The sequence below is a fragment of the Fusarium solani genome, assembly GCF_023522795.1.
Source record: "Fusarium solani strain SB1 chromosome Unknown bctg00000003_1, whole genome shotgun sequence".
Classification (NCBI taxonomy): Eukaryota; Fungi; Ascomycota; class Sordariomycetes; order Hypocreales; family Nectriaceae; genus Fusarium; species Fusarium solani.
In genome coordinates this window covers 4,267,318-4,288,989 of record NW_027072154.1, presented here as the reverse complement: position 1 = coordinate 4,288,989, position 21,672 = coordinate 4,267,318, and the positions used below count along the sequence as shown (strand labels likewise).

The 21,672-nt window shown below is 50.6% G+C and overlaps 8 protein-coding genes across 8 annotated transcripts; 5 read left to right on the top strand and 3 right to left on the bottom strand.

The window, feature by feature from the left end:
* Nucleotides 1-417: 417 nt before the first annotated feature.
* On the top strand, nucleotides 418-1,971 carry MRS44_006952 (uncharacterized protein; the record flags this gene model as incomplete). Its single annotated transcript, XM_065621933.1, has 2 exons — nucleotides 418-1,579; nucleotides 1,628-1,971. The coding sequence occupies 2 exons, from the start codon at nucleotides 418-420 to the stop codon at nucleotides 1,969-1,971; spliced, it is 1,506 nt and encodes a 501-aa protein (XP_065478005.1).
* Nucleotides 1,972-2,171: 200 nt separating this feature from the next.
* Nucleotides 2,172-3,308, bottom strand: MRS44_006951 (uncharacterized protein; the record flags this gene model as incomplete). Its single annotated transcript, XM_046281832.2, has 2 exons — nucleotides 2,172-2,877; nucleotides 2,935-3,308. The coding sequence occupies 2 exons, from the start codon at nucleotides 3,306-3,308 to the stop codon at nucleotides 2,172-2,174; spliced, it is 1,080 nt and encodes a 359-aa protein (XP_046139412.2).
* Nucleotides 3,309-5,555: 2,247 nt separating this feature from the next.
* MRS44_006950 (uncharacterized protein) lies at nucleotides 5,556-7,119 on the top strand (the record flags this gene model as incomplete). Its single annotated transcript, XM_046281833.2, has 4 exons — nucleotides 5,556-5,793; nucleotides 5,844-5,877; nucleotides 5,934-6,516; nucleotides 6,586-7,119. 4 exons carry the CDS (start codon nucleotides 5,556-5,558, stop codon nucleotides 7,117-7,119), a joined length of 1,389 nt encoding a protein of 462 aa, XP_046139414.2.
* A 644-nt stretch (nucleotides 7,120-7,763) lies between these two features.
* MRS44_006949 (uncharacterized protein) lies at nucleotides 7,764-8,670 on the bottom strand (the record flags this gene model as incomplete). Its single annotated transcript, XM_046284870.2, has 2 exons — nucleotides 7,764-8,323; nucleotides 8,373-8,670. 2 exons carry the CDS (start codon nucleotides 8,668-8,670, stop codon nucleotides 7,764-7,766), a joined length of 858 nt encoding a protein of 285 aa, XP_046139415.1.
* Nucleotides 8,671-10,244: 1,574 nt separating this feature from the next.
* Nucleotides 10,245-12,192, bottom strand: MRS44_006948 (uncharacterized protein; the record flags this gene model as incomplete). The annotated part of the gene is made up of 2 exons (XM_065621932.1): nucleotides 10,245-11,561; nucleotides 11,611-12,192. 2 exons carry the CDS (start codon nucleotides 12,190-12,192, stop codon nucleotides 10,245-10,247), a joined length of 1,899 nt encoding a protein of 632 aa, XP_065478004.1.
* Nucleotides 12,193-13,861: 1,669 nt separating this feature from the next.
* Nucleotides 13,862-14,986, top strand: MRS44_006947 (uncharacterized protein; the record flags this gene model as incomplete). The annotated part of the gene is made up of 1 exon (XM_065621931.1): nucleotides 13,862-14,986. The coding sequence occupies one exon, from the start codon at nucleotides 13,862-13,864 to the stop codon at nucleotides 14,984-14,986; it is 1,125 nt and encodes a 374-aa protein (XP_065478003.1).
* A 1,910-nt stretch (nucleotides 14,987-16,896) lies between these two features.
* On the top strand, nucleotides 16,897-19,265 carry MRS44_006946 (uncharacterized protein; the record flags this gene model as incomplete). The annotated part of the gene is made up of 8 exons (XM_065621930.1): nucleotides 16,897-17,001; nucleotides 17,066-17,307; nucleotides 17,357-17,724; nucleotides 17,787-17,867; nucleotides 18,350-18,598; nucleotides 18,656-18,751; nucleotides 18,822-18,997; nucleotides 19,068-19,265. The coding sequence occupies 8 exons, from the start codon at nucleotides 16,897-16,899 to the stop codon at nucleotides 19,263-19,265; spliced, it is 1,515 nt and encodes a 504-aa protein (XP_065478002.1).
* A 559-nt stretch (nucleotides 19,266-19,824) lies between these two features.
* Nucleotides 19,825-21,544, top strand: MRS44_006945 (uncharacterized protein; the record flags this gene model as incomplete). The annotated part of the gene is made up of 3 exons (XM_046278095.2): nucleotides 19,825-20,018; nucleotides 20,068-20,502; nucleotides 20,554-21,544. 3 exons carry the CDS (start codon nucleotides 19,825-19,827, stop codon nucleotides 21,542-21,544), a joined length of 1,620 nt encoding a protein of 539 aa, XP_046139421.2.
* Nucleotides 21,545-21,672: the final 128 nt, after the last annotated feature.

The window sequence follows — 21,672 nt, the reverse complement described above, 5'->3', positions numbered from 1 at the left end:
CTCGTGTTGTATTTGTACTTGTGTCCAGCGCAGTTGGTAAAAATGAGTCAGTCGGTATGACCACCTGCCGATATCATCCAACAGGTGGGTGGTTACAATCCTTGCTTCGGGTATTTCCCCTTTGTGACAAAGGTCTTGGCATCTACAGACACAAGGCAGAAGATGGCAGAGCTCAATGCTATGAGCTTATGCAACAATAATTTAATCAGGATCGAAAGACTATCATTTGGGCTGGACTCAGGAAGAGTCTGATGTTACGGGATTATCCAAGGCTGTTCTTATAGATGGCGCGAAATGATAGTGTAGTACTTTGGAGTTGGGGTCTGATCGTGGCGCGCCGCTGTGGCGCTCGGGGAGCTGCACCAATCAGGGATAACAAGCTGCATTTTTTAACTGCCACTTGAGGCTGACAAAAATATGGAAGCTGACCCGCGGCCAAAGCTCGCAAATTGGGTTTGTTTTCTTTTGTCTCCAATTGACCCCACTCCACCAAACCCTTGCTGCTTCATCTCCGCTCGCTTCCTCCATCCCTGCCCAGGTGAATGCTGCTGGTACCTCGCTAACAGTAAAGAATCTAAGAGAGCTGACCTCCATCTAGAAGCCCGCGATAATCATTTCTTCCTCCCAGATGCCGCAAGCGCCATGGACTGCTGCGGTATCGACAGCGAGTCGCTAATGCTGGCCATCCAGCTGCAGCGCCAAGACCTCGAGGAGTTCGAGCGCTCGAAGAAAGGCAAACACCGTGAGGACGTCGCTCTCCAACTTTGCCGTCAAGAACTCGAGGAGATGGCGACGCTCATTTCCGACCAGGCCCTTTGCATCAGCATCGCCCGGGCCGTCGAATCGGATGCTCTCCTCATCGCTGAGGCAAAGGCAGCCGAGGAGCAGGCAGCTAGCGACCGCGCTTTTGCCTTGAGGCTATCCGGAAACCCCCAAGCGACACCTACAGCCGACACTACCAAGACGAACGAGAAGAAACGGCCCGCCGATCACTTGGATGATGCTTCTATTGAAAGATTCAAGTTGATGAACCGTTTCGAACCGGATCATGCTGAATCTTCCTCCTCAGCCGCTTCCCGTGAGCCACTCGAGACTAGAGAATGTATCGCCTGCACCGACAGTTTCCCAACTTCTGCCCTCTCTCGAACTCCGTGCACCCATGAGTACTGCAGGGAGTGCCTCGTCGGCCTTGTTCATTCTTCTCTCTGCGACGAGTCCCTCTTCCCTCCCCGATGCTGCACCCAACCCATTCCGATCGAGACCGGCCCATGGTTCTCCCCAACCCTCGTGGGAGAGTTTCGCGCAAAGCAGCTTGAGCACGACACACCAAACCGGACATACTGCAGCGAGCCGACGTGTTCTACGTTCGTGCCGCCGTTATTCATCGCAAGGGATGTAGCATGGTGCCCCAAATGCAGTCAAAGAACCTGTGTCCATTGCAAAGGACCATTTCATCATGGAATCTGCCCAAGCGACACCGTATCTCAGCAGGTTCTGGAGCTTGCGACTCAGAATGGCTGGCAGCAGTGCAAAGTCTGCAAGAGGGTTGTTGAGTTGGAGCAGGGGTGTAATCACATCAGTAAGTTGCCATCTTGGCCATTCCTCCTCTAACCTACGTTGACGGTAGCGACAGCTTGTAAGTGCAAGGCCGAGTTCTGCTACATCTGCGGTAAGCGCTGGAAGACTTGTAATTGCCCGCAATGGCACGAGGAGCGTCTTTACTGCCGAGCGAATGCGATTGTGGATCGAGCCAACGACGCCGCCCAGATGAACGAGGCTGATCGACAGCGTCGCGTTGAGCAAGAGAGGCTCAACTTGATCGAGAATCACGAATGCACCCATGAGAAATGGAGAGGACGGCCTGGTCCCCGCGAATGTGAAGAGTGCCTCTATATTATGCCGGTGTTCATCTACGAATGTCGCCAATGCCGCATCATGGCCTGTCGGCGATGCAGGTACAACCGACTCTGAGGGTGATGGAGAAGACGTGGTCATGAGTTGGGATGGGTTATGGTATTAGAGCGCATGTACCCAATTCTTTTGCACGGAACAAAAAGTTTAGATTTGATGCACACTTAATGGGTCTCACGACCCCTAGATAATAGATGAACATGCCTTCCTTGGGGGAATTACCCTGCTCCCTGGGCCACTCGTATGTGCAACACTGCCCTTCACTGCAAGATGTGTTCAACCTGGTCAAGAACCTTCCTTGCAGCCTTTATTATTGTCAGGCAAAGCGGCACCTCATCCACGGAGGTACAAGCTGACTGATAAGTGGGCGGACAGTCCGGAGCCAGAGGTCGTCGATGCCAGTCCGTCTGTCGTTCCTCCAGCCGCTTGATGAAATACATGAAGGACTTTTCACGATGACCTTCAACACCACATATCTCAGCTTTGACCGCGTTGTGCATCAGGCTCTTCCACTGATCGGGCGACACCTCGACGAGGATGGCGGCTGGGTTTGTTCCAACCTTGGACTGATCCGGGTTGGAAGGGGGGCCCTCGAAGTTACCAAGACTGACCAGCAGAGATTCTCCTTTTTCTATGGCCGCCTGAGCCTTTGAATCGATGGTTCTGACGAACCTGACGTACGATTCAGCAATGCAGACACAGAGTATGCCGAGGATAGTCGCGTTTTGGAGAACAGAGCAGAACCGAAGGGGACATTTCGCACAGTCAAGCACATCCATCGCTGTTTCTACAGTATTACGAAGGAAGGCTAGGTCATTTGGTACGACCAGCTCGGCGTCGGATCCCAGTCGATTAAGGAGGAGGTAGAGGATGGACAGGCATGCGCAGGGCTGGATACACTCCGAGTGATTCAGCGTGCTGAGTGGTAGCGTAGGCATCAATCCAGAACATTCTTGTGGCTGAGCACTATACGCGAACAATAAGCATAAGCGTCGATTGTCAATAGCCAGGACGATGGCTTACTGCATGTAGCTCTCAAAGTCGGCCAGGAACGGCGGGACACCATGGTGAGCGCTCGACACCGCCGACAAGTTTTCCGATCCGTTATCCTGGCTGCCCGGGGTCTCATGCACACTGGTTGGAGGTTCCGACGCCGACTCACTGACGTCTTGACTCAAATCCAATAACGATTCTGGCGATGGGACCAGTTCGATCGCACGACGCCGACGAGACCGTCCATCTCGGCCAAGCGCTGACTGCTGACGAGTTCGAGGCCTTCCCGCCGCCTTCTGGATGGAATACGAGCATTCACGGTTCTTGGAGAAGCATTTGGAGCATACGGGATGCTCGCCTGTGCAGCGGATCTTTCTTGCCCCTGGAGAAATGGCCCGAGGCATGAGTTGCGTGCTGTGGAATAGGATAGATGGGGCGACTTACTGCACGGCTCACATGATAGGCGAGCCCTGGAAGCGTCGCTTGCCGGGGAACTCCTCGTGGAAACGGTCCGTGAATGCATTTTGTTATGAATTGGTCGTAGGGGCAAGGTTGGAGAAGAGAAGGAAATGGTCCGGATTAGGATGTGGGCAGTCTGTCGTATTAATGGTCCGAAAGAATTTGGTCCGACCGGATGATTTCGACCAAGCCACTTCGGTTGTTGTTTTTGAGCCCGAGAAGGTTTCCGCGAGTCCCTTGACCACTTTCTTTTTGATCAACGTGGGAAAATGCACGAGTTTATAGCGAAACATTGATCAATAGCTATAACATGCTCCAACCGTCGTCTTGACTATCTCATGAATCATAATCAACTCTTGATATAACTCCCTGCATTTTGCTACACCTTGATACTCTAGACAAGCACTACTTTCTGCTTTGATCGTCCGCCCACCATCTGGAACAGATAGTTCAAACCGCAACTGTCTTGCTCTAAAGTCTTCGAGAGCCTTTAAAATTCTAGCCAGGCCTTCTTTCAACGCTTTGCCTACAGTAAAGGTGATCCGGAACCAGCCAAGCTCTTCACTCTCGTACAAGCTACCAGGGGCGATCATCACTCCGTTTTGACTGCAGAGCTCTATGAGCTTGCCTTCAATGACTTTGTAGTGTAAACTGCGAGACTGTACAGAAGCTGCATCTTGGTCGGGTGAGCATGACTGAAAAAGGTGACGAAGATCGACCCAGAGGAACAGCCCAGCATACCTGAAGTTGCATTAGTTGAACGAATAGAAACACGGTTTCTCATCATGGGATGTGGCATTGCGTCTGAACTTATATAAGATAGAATCCGATATTATTCTGCTTCAGAAACGAGGTAATTGTGCCATAGTCAGCCGCCATGAGCCTCGCCTTTCTCTGCATCATGTGTCGTGTCCACACCCTGTCTTCAAGCACGGCCGCCCAAACATCTTGAAGAATATGAGGCGACCAAGAGAATGGGATAGTAAGGTGTCAATACTACTACTTTGATGAGGGCTGTCTAAAGACATACCTAATCCTCGATATCGCACCTAAAAACCCCTTGTTTTTAGAATAGATGCAACCTAATCTTAGACCATTGGCACAAAAGTCTTTACTTGCGCCCTAAAAAATGTGTCAGTGTGTCGGATCTGTGATCTTGTGCATATCAAGTGCAAGTGTGGAAACAAATGGTGTTGGGTTTGTCATGGCTGGGTTATCAAACACCGACTTGGCATAGATCTCATCAGAGATGAAGTGTAGCTTGTGCTTCGAACAAAATGATGCAAACTCCTCAAGGTTCTCGGGAGGCTAAGTATCCAGATCAGTAGCTGAAACAAGGCGGAACGATAGAGCGAGGTTACGAACGTAGCATCTTCCCAGCGGGTTGTGTGGACTGGGGGAATATCGTGTTAGTTCAGAGATGATTCGAGGGCAGAACAGACAACTATCACTGTTACCAAGGCAGGAGGGACATGCAGCCGGAGTGGGCTAACCTGCTTTGTGATAAAGTCGGCTACCTCTCCATATAGGAGATTGTTCTCGCCTAGTCAGAGAGGTATGCTTGGCAACTCAATTTAGCACAGGTAAATCAGGGGCCTCCATCTACTTACACGCCATCCGGGTTAGTCGGTGACCACGAATTAGCCATAGCACTTCACGTGGGCCTTAGATATCTCGATAGGTGTAGTTGAACGCTCCCCTTCTGGACCAGCGATGTTTCTCTATCGCTTCCTGAACACGATCTGCTGAATCGGCTCGAGGTGCGGCTCGCGAGGTTGACATGATGGCAGCAAGACTTGGTAGTATAGAGGAGGACCAAGTGGCTTGAAGACGAAGAATGACCCTTTGAGGAAGTTTCCTTGCATTACGTTAAAAAAGGCAAGAAAGGTCGACCATTCTCCAATGACGGCCTCTTGTAAAGCCGTCTGAATAGCTTCGGACCATTTTTCTTCGGATGTTTTCTAAGTGATCCACCCTGTTGGGCGTGACTGACTAGCATGGAAACTCGGAGTATTTGCTCTTGTGGCAAGAGGGAGTAGGTACCAAAAAAAGGCACAAATAGTCCGTTATTGGCACTATAAGACTATCTAAGCAGGGTTCATCGAATCGAGGCTAATTATCACAGACTACAGAAGTAGTGAGCCCGTGACTCGCATACTTCGACATTGTTTGGCATTACGATATCCGGCATCATGACAGTCTTACGTCCTTCATCCAGTCATAGCGACAGAGTCAGCTCTTTGCATGGTAAAGATGTGCAGGATCAAGATGACTCGATTCAGGAGTGCTCGGATCAAGAAAAGTCGAACCAGTGGGGGGACTCTTCAGACGTTGAAACCGGCCAGACGAGCACACTGCCAGAAAATGAGGGTGTCAAATTTCAGGATCCTGAAGAGCATCCGGATGGTGGGTTTTGGGCATGGGCCTCTGGTGAGTCTGCCTCCTCAACGGTGTCTCCTTGCTGCTGACCCTCTTGGAAGCTATTGCAGGTCACTTTGTCATGATGAACTCTTGGTAAGTAAAGTGCTCCAGAACGAAATCGCCTGAAAGTCACTGACACATTCTGCCAGGGGATACAATAGTTCGTTTGGCGTGTTCCAGACGTACTATACCGCTCACCTCGACAACCCAGCCAGCCAGATAGCATGGATCGGATCAGTCCAAGTCTCCGTCATCTTCTTTGTCGGTGCCTTTGCGGGCCGTCTAACTGACACTGGTCATTTCCACATCACATTTGCCGTGGGAACGCTTCTCACGTGCCTTGGAGTCTTTATGACCTCTCTCAGTACTGTTTACTGGCAGATCCTCCTCTCACAAGGCATGTGCACTGGATTGGGCAATGGCCTCCTCTTCACTCCAGCACTGGCCGTAGTTTCAAATTACTTCAAGAGGCGACGAGCTTTGGCGTTTGGGATTACAGCTACTGGCAGTGCATCTGGGGGTTTGATCTTTCCGTCCATGGCTCGTCAGTTGCTCTCGAGAATCGGCTTTGGCTGGACCGTCAGAGCCATGGGACTTGTTCAACTGGTCACACTGTGTGTTGCAAACTTCCTCTTGAGGCCGAGAGTTCCACCAAAGCCATCAGGCTCTATGGTAGACTTGGCATCCTTCAAGGAGAAGCCCTATGCTTGCTTTGCGGCCGGGGTTTTCTTGGTACGTCACCATTTTGCTCGTCCATTGTCATTTTCTCAAGAGATGGGCCAAGTACTAACGTGCATCCAGACTTTCTGGGGCCTCTACTTTGCATATTATTACCTCGCCTCGTTTGCAGTTTCGCAGTTGAACCCGCCATTCTCATACACTGACTCCCTCAACCTGCTGCTCGTCGTGAACGGCGTAGGAATGATTGGCCGTTCAATCCCAAACGCCATCGCCCATCGGTCCGGATGCATCACAGTTCTAATCCCGGTTACTCTGACTGCTGGCATTTGCATGCTGGCCTGGCCAGCCGTGTCCACTGCCGGAGGACTGTATGGATGGGCCAGCATCTATGGAATCGCGGCTGGCGCCTTTCAAAGCTTGTTTCCACCGGCCCTGTCGGATTTGACGACAGATGTGCAAAAGACGGGCGTCAGGATGGGGATGGTGTTTACGTTGAATAGCATTGCAACGCTCACCGGGCCGCCTATCGCGGGCACCATCATTCGAAAATCTGGAGGGCACTATCTCGGTGCGCAGGTATTTGCTGGTGTTTCATTGTTGCTTGGAGGTTCGTTGATTATAGTTGCGCGATATTTGAAGGGTGTTTATAGATGAGAGTGGAAGTTTTTAACTAGAATTGAGAATCATTCTAAAGTAATTACTCTGTAAAATGCCACTGAATGCTCAATATCTCTCCTGGATAGTGAATCTCAATTTCAGAAGCCCTAGAAATACCGCAAATCAAATTTGGTCTAGTTGTCGTGGATGCATGTTATGTCTTTATTGCGTCAAAAGATTCAAAACCCTGTTTTTCCCAACCCTCCTGCAATGTGTGAAATGGGCACTCTAGGGCATTTGCATAATTGCCCGCAACTGCAACCACACCTGTACAAAGTCATCTGAAAGGAATAAAATGAGATGTGATAATACATGCGCAAAGTGCATTGATCGTAGACAGGGGTAAGAACAAGAAAAATAAGGCGGGAAAAAAAACTCCCCAAGACTCACGATAATTTCTCGCGAGGTCATCATGCGAAAGAGTTACTGATCAGCCAAGTAAAGTCGCTGATGATCTGACAGTGAAGATCAGTGGGTGGCAGACAGGGAGAAAAAAAAAATGGCTGGGCATCATGCGATTGCCAAAAATTTGCATTGCTCGTAACCTCGTAGAAGACGCCGCTTCTGTTTAATAGAAACAAGTAATAAAAGAGACAAAAGAAAAATGAACAAAAAACAGGCCTTGACAATCAATCCTCCGTCTAAATGTGGTGTGAGCTGCGTCGCTCGTCAACCGTCTCGATGTGATTGTCGCTGCTAGGTCTCCTCCCACCAAAACTAAACACGTCAAGGAACGAGCTCCGCCTGTGCTCGGTCCCCTGATCGTGTGACTCCCTCCTGTCGGGGGTGGGCGCCTTAGACCCCAGGAACCCCATAAACGAGCTGCGCCGGGAGTCGGGCATCCGGGGCGGCGCGCACACCATGATCTGGAGCTCAATCTTTTCGAGCTCGCCCTCGGCCTGCTCGACCACGGTGCGCCCGCAGTTGGAGAAGCTGGTGCCCGAGTAGAAGACGTAGCCGCTGAAGGGGCTGGCCAGGGCCGTCGCGACGAGGCCCTTTTGACGCGCCACCTGCAGAGCCTGCTTGCACAGGAGCTTGGCGAAGCCCCGGAGCTTGTAGTGGGGATGCGTGATGACGGCATGCACAAACATTAGCTGGCCGTACCGGGCAAGGTACGTCTGTTGAGTTTGTGTCACGACCGCCTGTAGCGCCGCAATGCGCTTCGCCACCTTGTCAGTTGCGGTGCTGGGAGCATCGAGGACTGGACAATGTCAGAAGCAATTCCAGGGGACAATTTTCGGGTAGCTTACCTCGGTGGATCTGATTGTGGACGTTGTTTTCCTCGCTGTTATTCTCGTGGAGCTCCTGCCAGACGGCTACAGCCACAGGCTTGTGCGTCTTGGGGGCATCGACAACAGAGATGAGCCAGTTGGAGTTTTGGGGATCGAGGCACTTCTTGAGAATGCTCTCAACGTAGTCTCCGGCCTCTGATGATGTAGGGTCGGGGAAGCAGTAGTGCCAGATGGAGTCGTTGACAAGGCCGCTGAGGACAATGTCCTTCAGGGCTGGAAGATCGGCTTCGGTTGCGGGACGGATATGGTTACCCATAGCTTGGTAGGGATGAATGGAAAAGTAGGTTGTTTGTGGTTGTGTTTGTGTTGTGTAAAGTTGCTTGATGATGAAGAACTGATCCCGTAAACAAAAGACTCTGGAGGGAAGCTCAAATTATACTCCCCGCCGGCATCTAGACTTCGGCATCTAGCGGTTGAGACGTCATACGTCCAAGAAGATCTCTCATGCGCCTCTCTTGGCCCATGGGCTGAGCCAAGGTCACACACACCCGCGACAGATGGATCTATTGCACATCTACCAAAGAGCAGAGGGGACCTGGATCGGTCGATGGATGGGCAGCGCAGGTTGGCGGCCTCCTGGAAACCCCGCAGGATCGCCTGATGGTGAGTAACACAAGCCCCCTCACAGGTACCGCAGATCTTCTAGACCAGTTTCTCTGTCACGGCCCCGTTGAACAAATTTTTTTTAAGCTTAATAGAGGCTAACTCGTAGGGTAAACGTCTTGGCGGAGAAAAAAAATCATGGTAATGAACCCTGCTGATTTGTTGTGGCCCCCCCCTACAGGTCAGTCCCGAGGGTCTCCACGATTGCCGATTTTTCTCTCAATCATGAACTTGCTTGTTCCGGGTCTGATGCGGAGCTGACCGCCGAGACCCGTGGCGTCTGTCTTGATCATTTGGGCACGCCACTAAAAAGTTCGAGGCGTGCGATGCCGGTCGCCAAGACTGTGGCCAACGGGTCGCCCGATGTTTGCCTTGTTCTCGACTCAGGGTGCTGTCAGTTTGTTGTAAGCAGTGCTTGGCTGAGGCTGCTGCAATTGGTGGTCAGGTGTTTAGTTGAATCCTTGTCAATAGCAGTAGGGCGAGCGACTTGAGAAGTGTCAAGTGTTGCCGAGATGTGGTTGATAAAGGAATTATTTTTCATTTGATTCGAAACTCGCGGAAGCTGTTTACAAGTGAGAGGATTAGCTTAGTGAGACTCCTGTTGAGAGCTCAACTGCCTCAGTGTAACGAGCAAAGGACTGAAACTAACGTTAGATCCCGTCCTGGGTTTATTGACTACTGTGTCTAGTTTTGAGCTTTATATCAGCTGTTCCTGAGATAGAAACATGTCACGTGTCGGGCTGTAGGTTTTCCCACAAGTGATAGCTCTCATCTTGGTGGATGGTGGGACGCTTTTATCTTGTCTGACTGATCACATGGGGCGGTGAATCTCGATCTCACTGAAAAAGTGCCAGATGAGACGAGTGGTCCTTATGCCCTCATTTAAACTTGAACACGATATATGAGGTCCTGAACAGATCGTGATTTCTTGTAGTAACAATACCTGTTGATCTAGGGTGGGTGAGTGTCTTGGAATGATGACCATGAATTAACCCTAATGATCAGCCACATGTATACTTCGAGCTTTCATAACATTAGAGTTTGTTTTGACTATTTTTAGGTATGGCATTGATCACTTTCAATTTCCCCTCAAGCAGTGAAATCTTGGCAATTCCAAGCTGTGAACGTTGTATTTCACCCCTCCTTGACGGCCTCATTCATCCAGGCAGCCTCGCTTAACTACCCACCCATCCCCTTCAGTGTGGTTTCATCTGAATCATGCGCCAATCATGCGCATTGAGTAATAGTCATTACAACAGCTTGAGCTCCTCCGGCCTGAGCAGCACCCGTGCTAACAGCCGCAGCACTCGTCACAACAGCATCTCCTCCGTTCCCATTCGCATCGCCACTACCAGCCTCAACTCCGAGGCCGGCGTTGAAGACATCAGCCGCAGTCTGGTCCTGGGTCGTCGCCTTTGCAGCAGCAGCGGCGCTGGTGCAGCTGGCTACGACAGCCGCATCGGCCTTGCAGCTATCACCAAGACGCTGACAGATGAAATCGGCAATGATGCCAATCTTTTGCGCAGATCCGTGGTTAAAGTCGGCGTCGTTGGATGGCGCGAAAGCCTCTTCCTTGCGACCGTCAAGTCCTGCAGCAAAGATGATGCTGGGATCGGAGCAAGACCCAAAGTTACCGGCCTGTCGCTTCTTCAAGGCGTTGGCGGCTTTGCATTCACTGACTTGGGTCTCGCACTGAGCGATGCCGCCATCAAGCTCGCCAGAGTTGGCGGCGTTGGCACAAGCGTTGTGCTGGATATCGCAAGACCGGCTGATAGCGGCACCAGCGCCAGTGAAGGTGTTGCCGTTGACTGCGAAGGGTCGGTCGCCGGCGGAGGAGACGACGGGAGGAGCAGGACCGCCGAGGGTGCCAGTGAAGGCCTGGATATTGGCTCCGGCTGAAGTAACTTGACCGACAGTTGCGGAAGTGAGAGTTGCGAGAACGGCATCGGTTGCATCAGCGGCGACGGTCTTGACGATTGTAGAGCACGAGCCCTGGGCCGCCTGGTTTGACGCCGCCGGAGCCACGGGGGTTATAGCCGTTGTGATGATAGCCGGAGCCTTGGTAGCTGGAGGCTTGGCAGCGCATCCCTTTGCCTTTGTTGTGGCTGCCGTTGTTGCTGCGTCGGCAGTGGTAGCTGCTTCGCCACCAGCATTTTTGTTGTTTCCACCAGCATCAGTGGTCACGGCGGCAGCAGATGTCTCAGCGACATCAGAAGCGACCTCAGAAGCACCTCCAGCAGATTCGGAAGCCACTCCAGAAGCCACTCCAGTAGCACCAGCACCAGCACCAGCACCGGAGCCACCGTTGACAATGGTGGCGAGATCAACGCTTCCAGTGACGGTTGCAACACTAAAATCGGCCAGGTTGACCAGGTCAGTAGCAGCGATACCTCCAGTACCAGTAAAGGTCTGGGCGACATCAGCCACGGCAGCTGCGATCTCATCTTCGCTGGCGTCAAGGACGAGAAGCTTCTCAGAGAAGATGCAGCCGAGTTCAGGTTCCTCGGTGTCGCAAGAGTTTCCCTTTCCAGTCGCGTCGCCAGTCTAAAAGCTGTTAGTATCGATAGAATCGGATTAAGGAAGTGCAACTTACATCACCAGGGGCGAAAGTTCCACTCAGAAGAGCTAGGTTGGGATCGGCACCAATGCCAGCCAACTGCTTCGCCAATTCAAGAGTAATAGCCTTGTTCAAGGCCCCAGCATTCTCTGAAGCAGCGTCCTGGTGTTGCGTCAGAGCCCCAATCTCTGGGTTGACAGCCTGTTCCGTGCAGAGCTTGCTAGCAACACCGACACCGGCCGTGTTGCGCTCAATGGCCTGGAACAAAAGAGCACCAGCCATGCCACGGAGATCACCGGCAGCCTTTGCGTTGGTAAAGGCTTGATCGGCGGTTTCCTGCTTCAGGCAGGCGAGGTTGGTGACGTCTCCAGCACCAGCGGCGGCAGCGCCATCACCCAAGAGACCAAAGACGGGGTCCTGGATGTTCTTGGGGTTATCCAAGTTGAGAAACTCGCGGGTAATGACAAGGACGAAATCATGCGAGTGTTCCTGGGGAACCTGACGCTTGTGGAGGTGTCCCAGCTTGCTGGGAGCAAAGCGCTTGAAGCCAGGAAGACCCAAAGGAGATGCAGAAGCAAGTCCAAGAAGGGCAGCGGTGAAAGTCAAAGATGGAATCATCGTGACAAGATGGCGAAGACGTGTAAAGGAATATATGTAACAGACCGACCAAGCAGTCAAAAGAATTAACCAAGAAAGAAATGTGCCAAGAGATTGACTCGTAAAATGAAAGAAAGAGCTCACAGAGCGTCTAGAGAAAGGAATGAGAAACGAGGTTGAAAGTGAAGACTGAAGTGCGGATGATGAGAGTTCAAACAACAAAGGCGTCAGTTGAAGGATTTATAGTTGCATCTCGACGCGACCTGCCAATTCATGAACCAATGGTTGAAAGAACCAAAACATCCCTTCGCCTATTCGAGCCGAATTCCCGTTCATCGAGACCATCATCTAGCGCGGAGGAGTTTCAGGCCATCTGAAGCAATCTTGATCCGAACCCCGAATTAGTCCAAAAACTTGAGTGTGAAGCAAAGGCGTAGTGAGGGCTACAACCTGACGCGGGAGATCAGACAATATGAGCCGCAGATCTTGGCTTGGGGAGTTTGAAGCGTCTGGGTAGGGGTTAGGTCGGTGTCGCAGGGGCTGGTTTGGGGTTAGCGGAGGGAAAGGTGCAGGGGGTTTCAGAGTGTGGTCTCAAACCGTCGCTTGGAATACAAGGCTGGAAGAGGAATAGAGAAGTGACTAAGGTGCGGAATACGGCAATGACGATCCGTGAATTGAAGGAGGAGGGCATCAAATGTTCATCGTGGGTGGCTGGAGAGCAAGAACTGCTACCACTCCTCCGTTCACTCAGAAACCCCAAAGCTGCCACTGTACCAAACTTGTGTCTAGAACATGCCCATCAAACTAGACTTTCGACCCTTCATCCCGGCAACCCGATCCGTCGTCCCAGGAGCATGTTTCTGCACGCGCCCTCTGTCTTGCACGGCTGCCCTGCACGACATATACTTACTCACTGGACCACACGGTCGGGGAGAATCTGACTCGTGAAACCTAGACACGGGCATCTAGGGCTTCTCGAGTCTCGGCGGCATTAGTAACCTTTAGCGGGCCATTGTGGGCTGTCTCAGACGGGATCTCGGTCCAAAAGCTTAGACAGCTCCGCTCGCAGATCTAAGGGTCCTTGGTGTTGAGAGCACAACAAGACCCTTGATTCTCTGCAACTATGCCCTGGATTTACATGTTACTTCAAATCAACTTGGATTTCAGAGCCTTAGAGCTTCTATCATTTTTGCATCAATTTATGAACGACTGGCCACTTAGCTGCTTCACCCTGACATTCAGGTTGGAACAGCTGTGTGATAGACAAGTGTCTCGGTCTATAAAAGCGGTAAACCGCCACGTCATGAGAGATGGGTACTCTGCTGATCAAATACTGGGACTTGATGATAAGAAACAGTGACACTTTTTCGTTATGCCATCCCGTCGGACGGGGAATAAGACAGGACACGACTTGACGCTGATCAAGAACGATAAGAGAGGGTCTTTTGTCACTATATAATACTGCTGTATCCCGAGAGAGGGTCAAATACAATCTGAATCCTTATCGTTTTGGGAAGACATAAATCTAGTCCTACTATCATGTCATTGAGATGTCTTCTTTGGCTCTTCTTCTTATGTACACTCACGTCCAGCCTTGCAACCAGGAATAAAGCATCAGAAACTACAAACCCATTCACACATGATATCTACTCAAGTAAATACGCCCTTAACGAGGATGGGACGCCAAACAATGAGGGCGAGGCAGGTTTGGCCCAATCGTAAACCCAGATCAGATCTAACCTCCCACCTCCAGGCCCACGGAAAAATCACGCCTCCTGAGGGTGCAAAGATTGCTTCGATAAAGCTCAATGATAAAGACAAATCAGAGGTTGCAGTCTTCATCTCTGACAGGGTCAAGAAGAGGCGAGTTGAGCACGCGTTTATCATCATCCATGGAAAGCTTCGAGATGGAGATTACTATTGGGAGACAATGAACGAGGTTGTGAAACGCGCGAAGAAAGTAAAATACCCTGGAGCGAGCCGTGAGACCATGGTCATCGCTCCTCAGTTATTCTCAGCTGTCTTCAACTCAGGCCAATACACGCCACGACAACTTGCTTGGGGAGATTTGAACGCCTGGCAAGCCGGGAGTGTTGCAACACATCCATCGGGTACAAACTTTTCGTCGATGGACGCACTGGATGCGTTGCTCGGGGATGTATCGGACAGATCAAAATACCCCAGCATGAAAAATGTCACCATTGTTGGCCATGGTGGTGGTGGACAGCTTGTACAGAGGTACGCGGCTGTTGGCAAGGACCCTCCCGCTCACATCTCGGTCCGCTACATCCACGGCGATGCTTCATCTTGTGCATACTTTACCACAGATCGACCAATCATGGAAGACGAAAGCACTGCGCCAGGCGCCTGCGAGTTCTACAATACTTGGCGTTACGGATTTGATCAGTTCCCTGGGACAATCGACGGTCGAAGATCACCCAAGGAATACTTCGGACAGTACATCACACGGGATGTAATATCAATCGTTGGATACCGCGATGTGAAGAGCAACGGCGACACATCTTGCATGGCCAGGGCTCAGGGCGGAACCAAGAGGCGAGACCGTAACCTTGTTTGGTACAGGTACATCAACACACTTGCCCGGACGAGTGAGAACTTGGATGGATTTCCTGGAAGGTTCGGCATCCTGCAAGATTGGAGTTCGGTTTCAAACGGCTCTGTCAGTTTGCGATTGAGTGTGGTTGAGGATGCTGACCATGATGTGGCTGAGGTTCTGCAAAGTAAGAATGGTCTATCAGCACTGTTCAGTGATGGAGACGTGTATGCTGGTTGGAGGCCAAAGCTTTTGGATTAAACATGAGTTTAGCTACATAATTCATAGATAGAATGAAGATAATTTTGGGCCCATCCTTAGACTTGGCTGTCGCGGAACAGGTGAGATATCGTGAGGCTCATCACCCAGACAGGATCCTGGGGCAAGGGTCCTTATCGTGTAAGGGTCGGTATGCGATGAGGTCATTATCTGAATTCATAGACAACCTTGAACCGAGATTACATAGACCATGGCTTACGCTGATGAGCCGGGCGGCATCTGCCGAAGAGATCGACAACAAATACGGACCCGAAAGACGAAAAACACCGCGGAAATTTCTCATTGCTGCGCTCGTGCGTCTATCCAAAAAGCTTCATTGGCTTCTTGACCCTGTTGATCCACCAGAGGCCCAATAATTCGTGCTCGCCCTGTGTGTGTTAACAGCTACAAAACTCTCCACAGAGACCCATACAGGTTGCGAAATCTGTCTCACGATGCAGCCTCGGGAATATCAACATCCCGAGATGTTCACCGATAGTTGTGAGGTCAATCACCTCACATTTTCAACCCAAGAGGACTCACCGCTCAGATAATGTCCAATGCTGATATATGTACTCTGGAATAGCTTCACTTCACAAGTCTTGACCGTATCAGGCGGAACTCGATACTTCAGCCTGCATCTCAAAACCCCATTCGGCAATAGCAATACCCATCATGCTGGTCAAAGAGTTGCTCGAGGCGCCTTTGATCTTTTTAAAGTCCACAGCATCCGCGTCAAAAGTCCCCTTGTCTTATTTTGTGGCACCTCTCATCGCGATTATAATAGCATGCTTCTTCTTCACATCCAGGCCAAACGCCCCTTGCCTGCGCCCCCGAAGTTTCTTAGACATCACCACCCAATAGATACGAGGCACCCGAAACCTGGGACGGCCACCGCTTTCTCCGCCAGAGAAAAGTTCCCGGCAAAGAAAACTCTTCTCAACTCGTCAACACGAGTGAGAACCATCTGGGATTCGGTCACGGAAAGCATGCTTGCACAGGGAGGTTCTTTGCCGCCAACGAGATCAATATCGCCTTGGCTTACCTACTGCTGGAATGAGAATGGAGATTGCCCGAGGTTGAGGCTTTGGATGTTCAGGGCTTTGGTATTACGCCAATCATGGACCAGACTTTCAAGATGGAATTCCATAAGAGAGCTTGAGATACCCGAGCATAGGTAGCAGCAAATTCTATGCGCTTCTCATGTTGCCCTTCCTCGCTATGAGTAGCGCTTTGCAGAGTTTGACGTCATGTTGATTGTCTTGAATAACAGCCATGGACCCGAGCGTTTCCTGAAGCTGCAATAGAGCCCGTCTCCCAGATCTAAGCTGATTGAAGATGAAAGAACCTGTCCATTCTCTCCTTGTTCTACTGGCAAGGTATTAGATGCCCCACATCCTACCTCGGCCCAACCATCCTCGTCATATCCACGACTGTTTTCACAAGGTCGTTCGGTTTGCGACAGTTGCTACGCCTCGGCAAGTGGACACGTAAACTTTGTTGCTTGAGGTGTCTGTTTATCAAGATTCACACTATGATTTCGCTTAAAGCTATGCTGTATACGCTTGACCGCTCGTATTCACAAGAGTCGGTCCATCGTGACCAAACTTGGTTGGTTGGCCCTCACCAATAAAAATGCAAGAAAAAGATCTTTTCTGAATCGAGTCAAATTCTATACTATGAGGTATGAAAGGAGAGGATTTATCACCCATTTTAAAGAAGAGATTTGTCAGTCGGATAGATTCTTCATCCGTTCAGCGAGGTTATGCGTGAATTCGGCGCTTTCTGTTGTCTATAAAATTCGCGTGAACCCCCGAGACAATCCAGCGGTTCCCAGGTCAACATCAGACAACGATATCACTTCCAATAACCTCAGACAACACACAAAACATCAATTAGCTCATTCATCCAGAATGGTCAAAGTCACAGTCGCAGGCGGCTCCAATGGCCTCGGTCGAGTCATTGTTCGTGCCATTGCAGCCACTGGCAAGCACGAGGTTTCGGTGCTCTCGAGACAGGTTCATGATCATCGCCACAACAATCTTGACGAAACCATAGCTAATAGTTTGGCTGCAATTATAGGACAAAGAAACTGATCCCAAGGATTCCATTCCGGTGCTAGTCGTAGACTACTCCAGCCCGGAGAGCATCGCTGAGGTCCTTCGGTCCAATGGCACTGAAGTCGTCATTTCTACCATCGGCGTACTTTTTGAAGACACCTACCAGGCTCAGATGAACCTTATCGAAGGTGCTGAGAAGTCTGGAACTGTTAAGCGTTTCGCTCCTAGTGAGTTTGCCTACGATTATCTTGCGGCCGAAGAAGGGTAAGGTGTCCCTGCTTTCATAGATGATGCTGTCTCACATCCCTCGCAGTGGATACCCTTGCCAACTCCCCGGCCTCGAGGGCTATAAGGGCAACACCTACAAGATTGAGGCTTTCAAGAAATTGCAATCCACGGGCATGGAATCCACACGCTTCATGATTGGGTTTCTGATGGATTACTACGGAGCTCCGGCCGAGTTGCCTCCTGTCTTGCCTCTTGCCGTGGTCCTGGACATTGAGAACAACAAGGCAGCCTTGCCTGTCACCGGCGATGACAAGGTTACTCTGACGCATTCGGAAACAATTGGTAAATTTGTCGCCGCCAGTTTGGATCTGAAGGAGTGGCCAGAGAAGTCGTGGATCATTGGGGACACGCTGACTTGGCGGGAGGCACTTGGCCTTGTTGAAAGCACGCGCAGTAAGTCATTCTCCAACTTGACCTTCCCTGTTTGGATCTTTCGCTAATGTTACTTTTCACAGAGATCAAGTTTGATGTCCACTTCGACTCGATCGAGGATCTGAAAGAATCTAAGATCACGGAACTCCCGGAAACGTGCCAAAGTACGAGTTGGTAGGAAAGCCATTCATCAACGGAATGATGTCGCTTTGGTCTTTGGGGTTTGCCTGGGGCTGGTACGACTTGACTTCATACAAGAAGTCTGAGAAGACACTGAATGAGATCTTTCCGGAGTTGGAGGCCCTCACGTTCAAGAGCTTCATTTCGCGCTGCTTTGGGGAAGAGGCAAAGTGATTGAAAGCTTCAGATAGCTGGTAGTCTGACTAGTCTTGTCCGAGTTCTGAATAGTCTCGTCAATAAACCATGTGAGGTCTGCATGAGTTCAGTCTAGACATAACATCCTTGCAATGGACTGATCTAGCCCATCCGCTTGCCGGTTACTCGGTGGCGGAAAATACGATGATTGGGAGCAGGCACTGTTGTTTCAGCGCCACGGCGCTTATGAGCGATAGTTCCGGCTAAGCTGTGGCTAGCTGAATACAGCACTTGGAAAATCCTACAGAGCTTGATAAACTGTTCTCTACAGCACGTCTCCCACAGTCGATCTCGCGATCAACCCTGACCTATCTTTCCCCAACTTTCACAATGCCCACCACCTACACCATTGTATTTGTTAATAAGCATGGTTCGGGCGGCCAGTATGTGTTCTGCATGGAGAAGCCCATTATCAACAATGATCCGACAGCCGGGAATGTGATCACCAACGCTTCGATTGGACAGTACGTCTCAGACGGCAGTGACTTCACTCTCACCACGCAGATCCAATTTAATGCTTGTAAGTGTTGAAGTTGAAACGAGGTTGCCTAGGGACCGTTCTGACAATGTGTACTAGGGTGCGGTAAACTTCCCAGTCAGCCAGTCGATAGCACTACATCCCCACAGGGCCATAGTGAGGCCGTTGAGCTCGGCACAAACAAGAATGACGGCGGTAAGATACGATCCATTTCATGCATCGACTTAGGATGACAATAGGCTGATGGCATTTGTCGAGTATCCAGATGCACTTACAATCGTTTTGGACGATGGGTCAGTAACTTTTGACAAGGCCAAGGCCAAGACGGCTCCTACCGGTTGCTTCACAGTTGCCCAGCCCACTGGCTTCAATGCGAGCGACAACCTTGCCTTTGGTCTTGCTCAAAAGGACAACACTGGTGGCGAAACTCCCAAGTCAATTGTAAGTTGTAGATGTTTCCTAGGCGAGAAAAAATATGCTGATAGTGAGGGTACGGATCCCGGCCGATCAGAACATGACCACCAACGTCCAACCTGTCGTCAAATTCTTTGTTTTAAAGGTCAAGCAGGGGTCAAGTGACGGAGTTAATTACCAGTCCTTTTCCACAAAGCCCGGAGTGGTTGACTTCACAACTGGTGATGGTCAGGGCCTTTACACGGCACGTGTCGTTCACGAAAAGAATGGTGACTTCACTGTCACCTACAAGTGAAAGGGTCTTTCAAGCATTTTGTATCGCGTTTAAGGATTGGGCTAGAGGTCTAGGGTAACTACGTGGAAGCCAGATTGCTAGAGACCTATTAGTCAGATACTAACGTATAAGTGAATAAGACAAGTACTGCTTAGAAGCAATTAACCATGTAAACGGCTCGGCCTGACTAAGGAACCTGACACGCGCAACTCTCCGAAGCGACGATCCTCCCTCGCGTTGGATCAAACAATACGTGTTTTAATTGCCCGGGGACTAACTATATTCATAATGTCAAGCAATGTGATGGGAACCCGGCCTGTAAAGGCTTGTACGGAATGTAAACAGGCAAAGGTATCACCTACCCGAACCCTCCTGATAGCGTATGACGGACTGACCTCATCAGTTGCGATGCGACTCTAAAGACAAGTTTCCTAACCCCTGTTCGCGGTGCCAGTCAAGGCATCTCTTCTGTACTGTAGATGCGACGTTTAAACGGACTCCAGCAAGGAAGTAAGGCGAGAATTTCTGATATGATACCCTCTCATTGCTAACCAGGGCCTTATGCAGGCGTCTGGAAGCCATGAGTAGGGAGCTTCAAGAGCTCCGTAATCAGAGAGACGAGGATCATCCATCTTCAAGGACAGAGTCGACTGCCGATTCCGGGCCGTCAACTATTGACGATGACGGGCAGGATGATTTCTCACTGAGTGTACCCGCAGTGAGCCTGAATGGGGTGATGGTGGATTCTTCGATAGCCACCGAAGCAATCAAGACGTAGGTATCGGCGTGGTGACTTGTCTCAAGCCTACTCACCAAGTCACAGGTTTGCCGAAGTGTTTCGTCCACAGCTTCCGGTCATTGGATCACTGTCAGCCGACGACACGTACCAGTCTCAACCATTTCTCTTCTGGACGATAGTCATTATCATTGCGTGCCACTTGCCCGGCCAACAATACGCCGACATGCTTCAACTACTGCAGACGCCGTACACCACCATGCTTCACCAACAGATTCTTGATGCCCCTCTACCTCTTCACAAGATACAGGCGTTGTTATTACTGTGTCATTGGCCGTTGCCGTGTGAAACGCAGACAAGAGATCCCAGCTGGCTCTACTGCGGAGTTCTCATTCAAGCAGCTCGGTTCATGAGTCTGGATCGTCAACAGACTGTGCCGTCGCTCCGAAGTCTTGGTGTTGCTTCAGGTAGCATCAGAGCTAGGATCAATACCTGGTTGGGGTGCTTTTGCGTATCTACATCGTAAGTCGGTGTGGCCGAGTTACACAGGGACTTCTTGTCTGACAATATCAGGTTGAGCTTGCACTTAGGACTCCCTCCTCCGATCGATTCTGATCTCGACTTTGGCAGCATACACTCTTTTCTAAGGCGACAAACAGCACCGCCCACCTTTGCTATGCAAGTTCGTGTCCAGCTCATCGTGGCAAAGTTTACATCTCTGCTGAACCACGACATGGGTGAAGGCGCAAGCTCCTCCTTCATCAGACTTCTCGATACCGAGCTCGATGCGCTGAGAGCCGAAGTATCTCTGGAAGATGAGCAAATGAGGGCCGTCGAGCTTGGAATTCTGGGTGCCAAGATGCACCTCTACGCCTTGGTCATCACTAAGGATTCAAACAACTCGTCGTCGCGGCAAATAATGCTGAGAACTGCCCGCGACGTCGCGCTTAGGATCATTCACATATCAACTTTGGCCATGCGGAATGCCCCGCCTGATGGGAATGTTCAAGAACTCCTTCGAAAACAACGGTGTCTACCCAAGAATCACTATAGATGTCTTGCTTTTGCCACGATATTTCTGTTAAAGTTCTTCCATCGTCGCGGATCCGATGTCCTAGAAGAGAGACAAGCTGTTGCAAACCACATTTCAATGGCCCAGAATCTCTTCAAGGCCTGCGCCACTGAGCCACTGGACGAGTACAACCGAACGGCAAGGGTGTTTGAGGTCCTTGGACGGGAAAGCCCAAAATCAATTGAACCAGACGCACTCCGTCTTACTCACAGAATGGGCGTGTCAATAGTCTTTGATGCCGTGAGCAATGCCTCTGAGGCTCGTGGGAAGCCCGTGGAAATCCGTGAGAACGAGACCATCCAGGACGAAGGGGGACCAGGAGAATCGAGGGTCCATGAACGGTTATTGAACCAACCAGCGATTGAACTGGATCAACCTGATACAAGCTCGGAGTTTCTCAGAGGCTTTTGGAGTGATCCATACATGAGTTTAATGTCCTTTGACCCAACGCCACTTGAGTCGGAGTATCAAGACTCTTGGCCATCATTTTGAGGTAAATAAAAAGGTCAATAAAGATGAACAATGTCTTATTATATGGTCCCGCTGATGGTGTTACAGAGGATAAAAGATAAAGTTGCTGTACACGATTACTCCTTGTGACGAAAGCCCTTTGGAAAGCC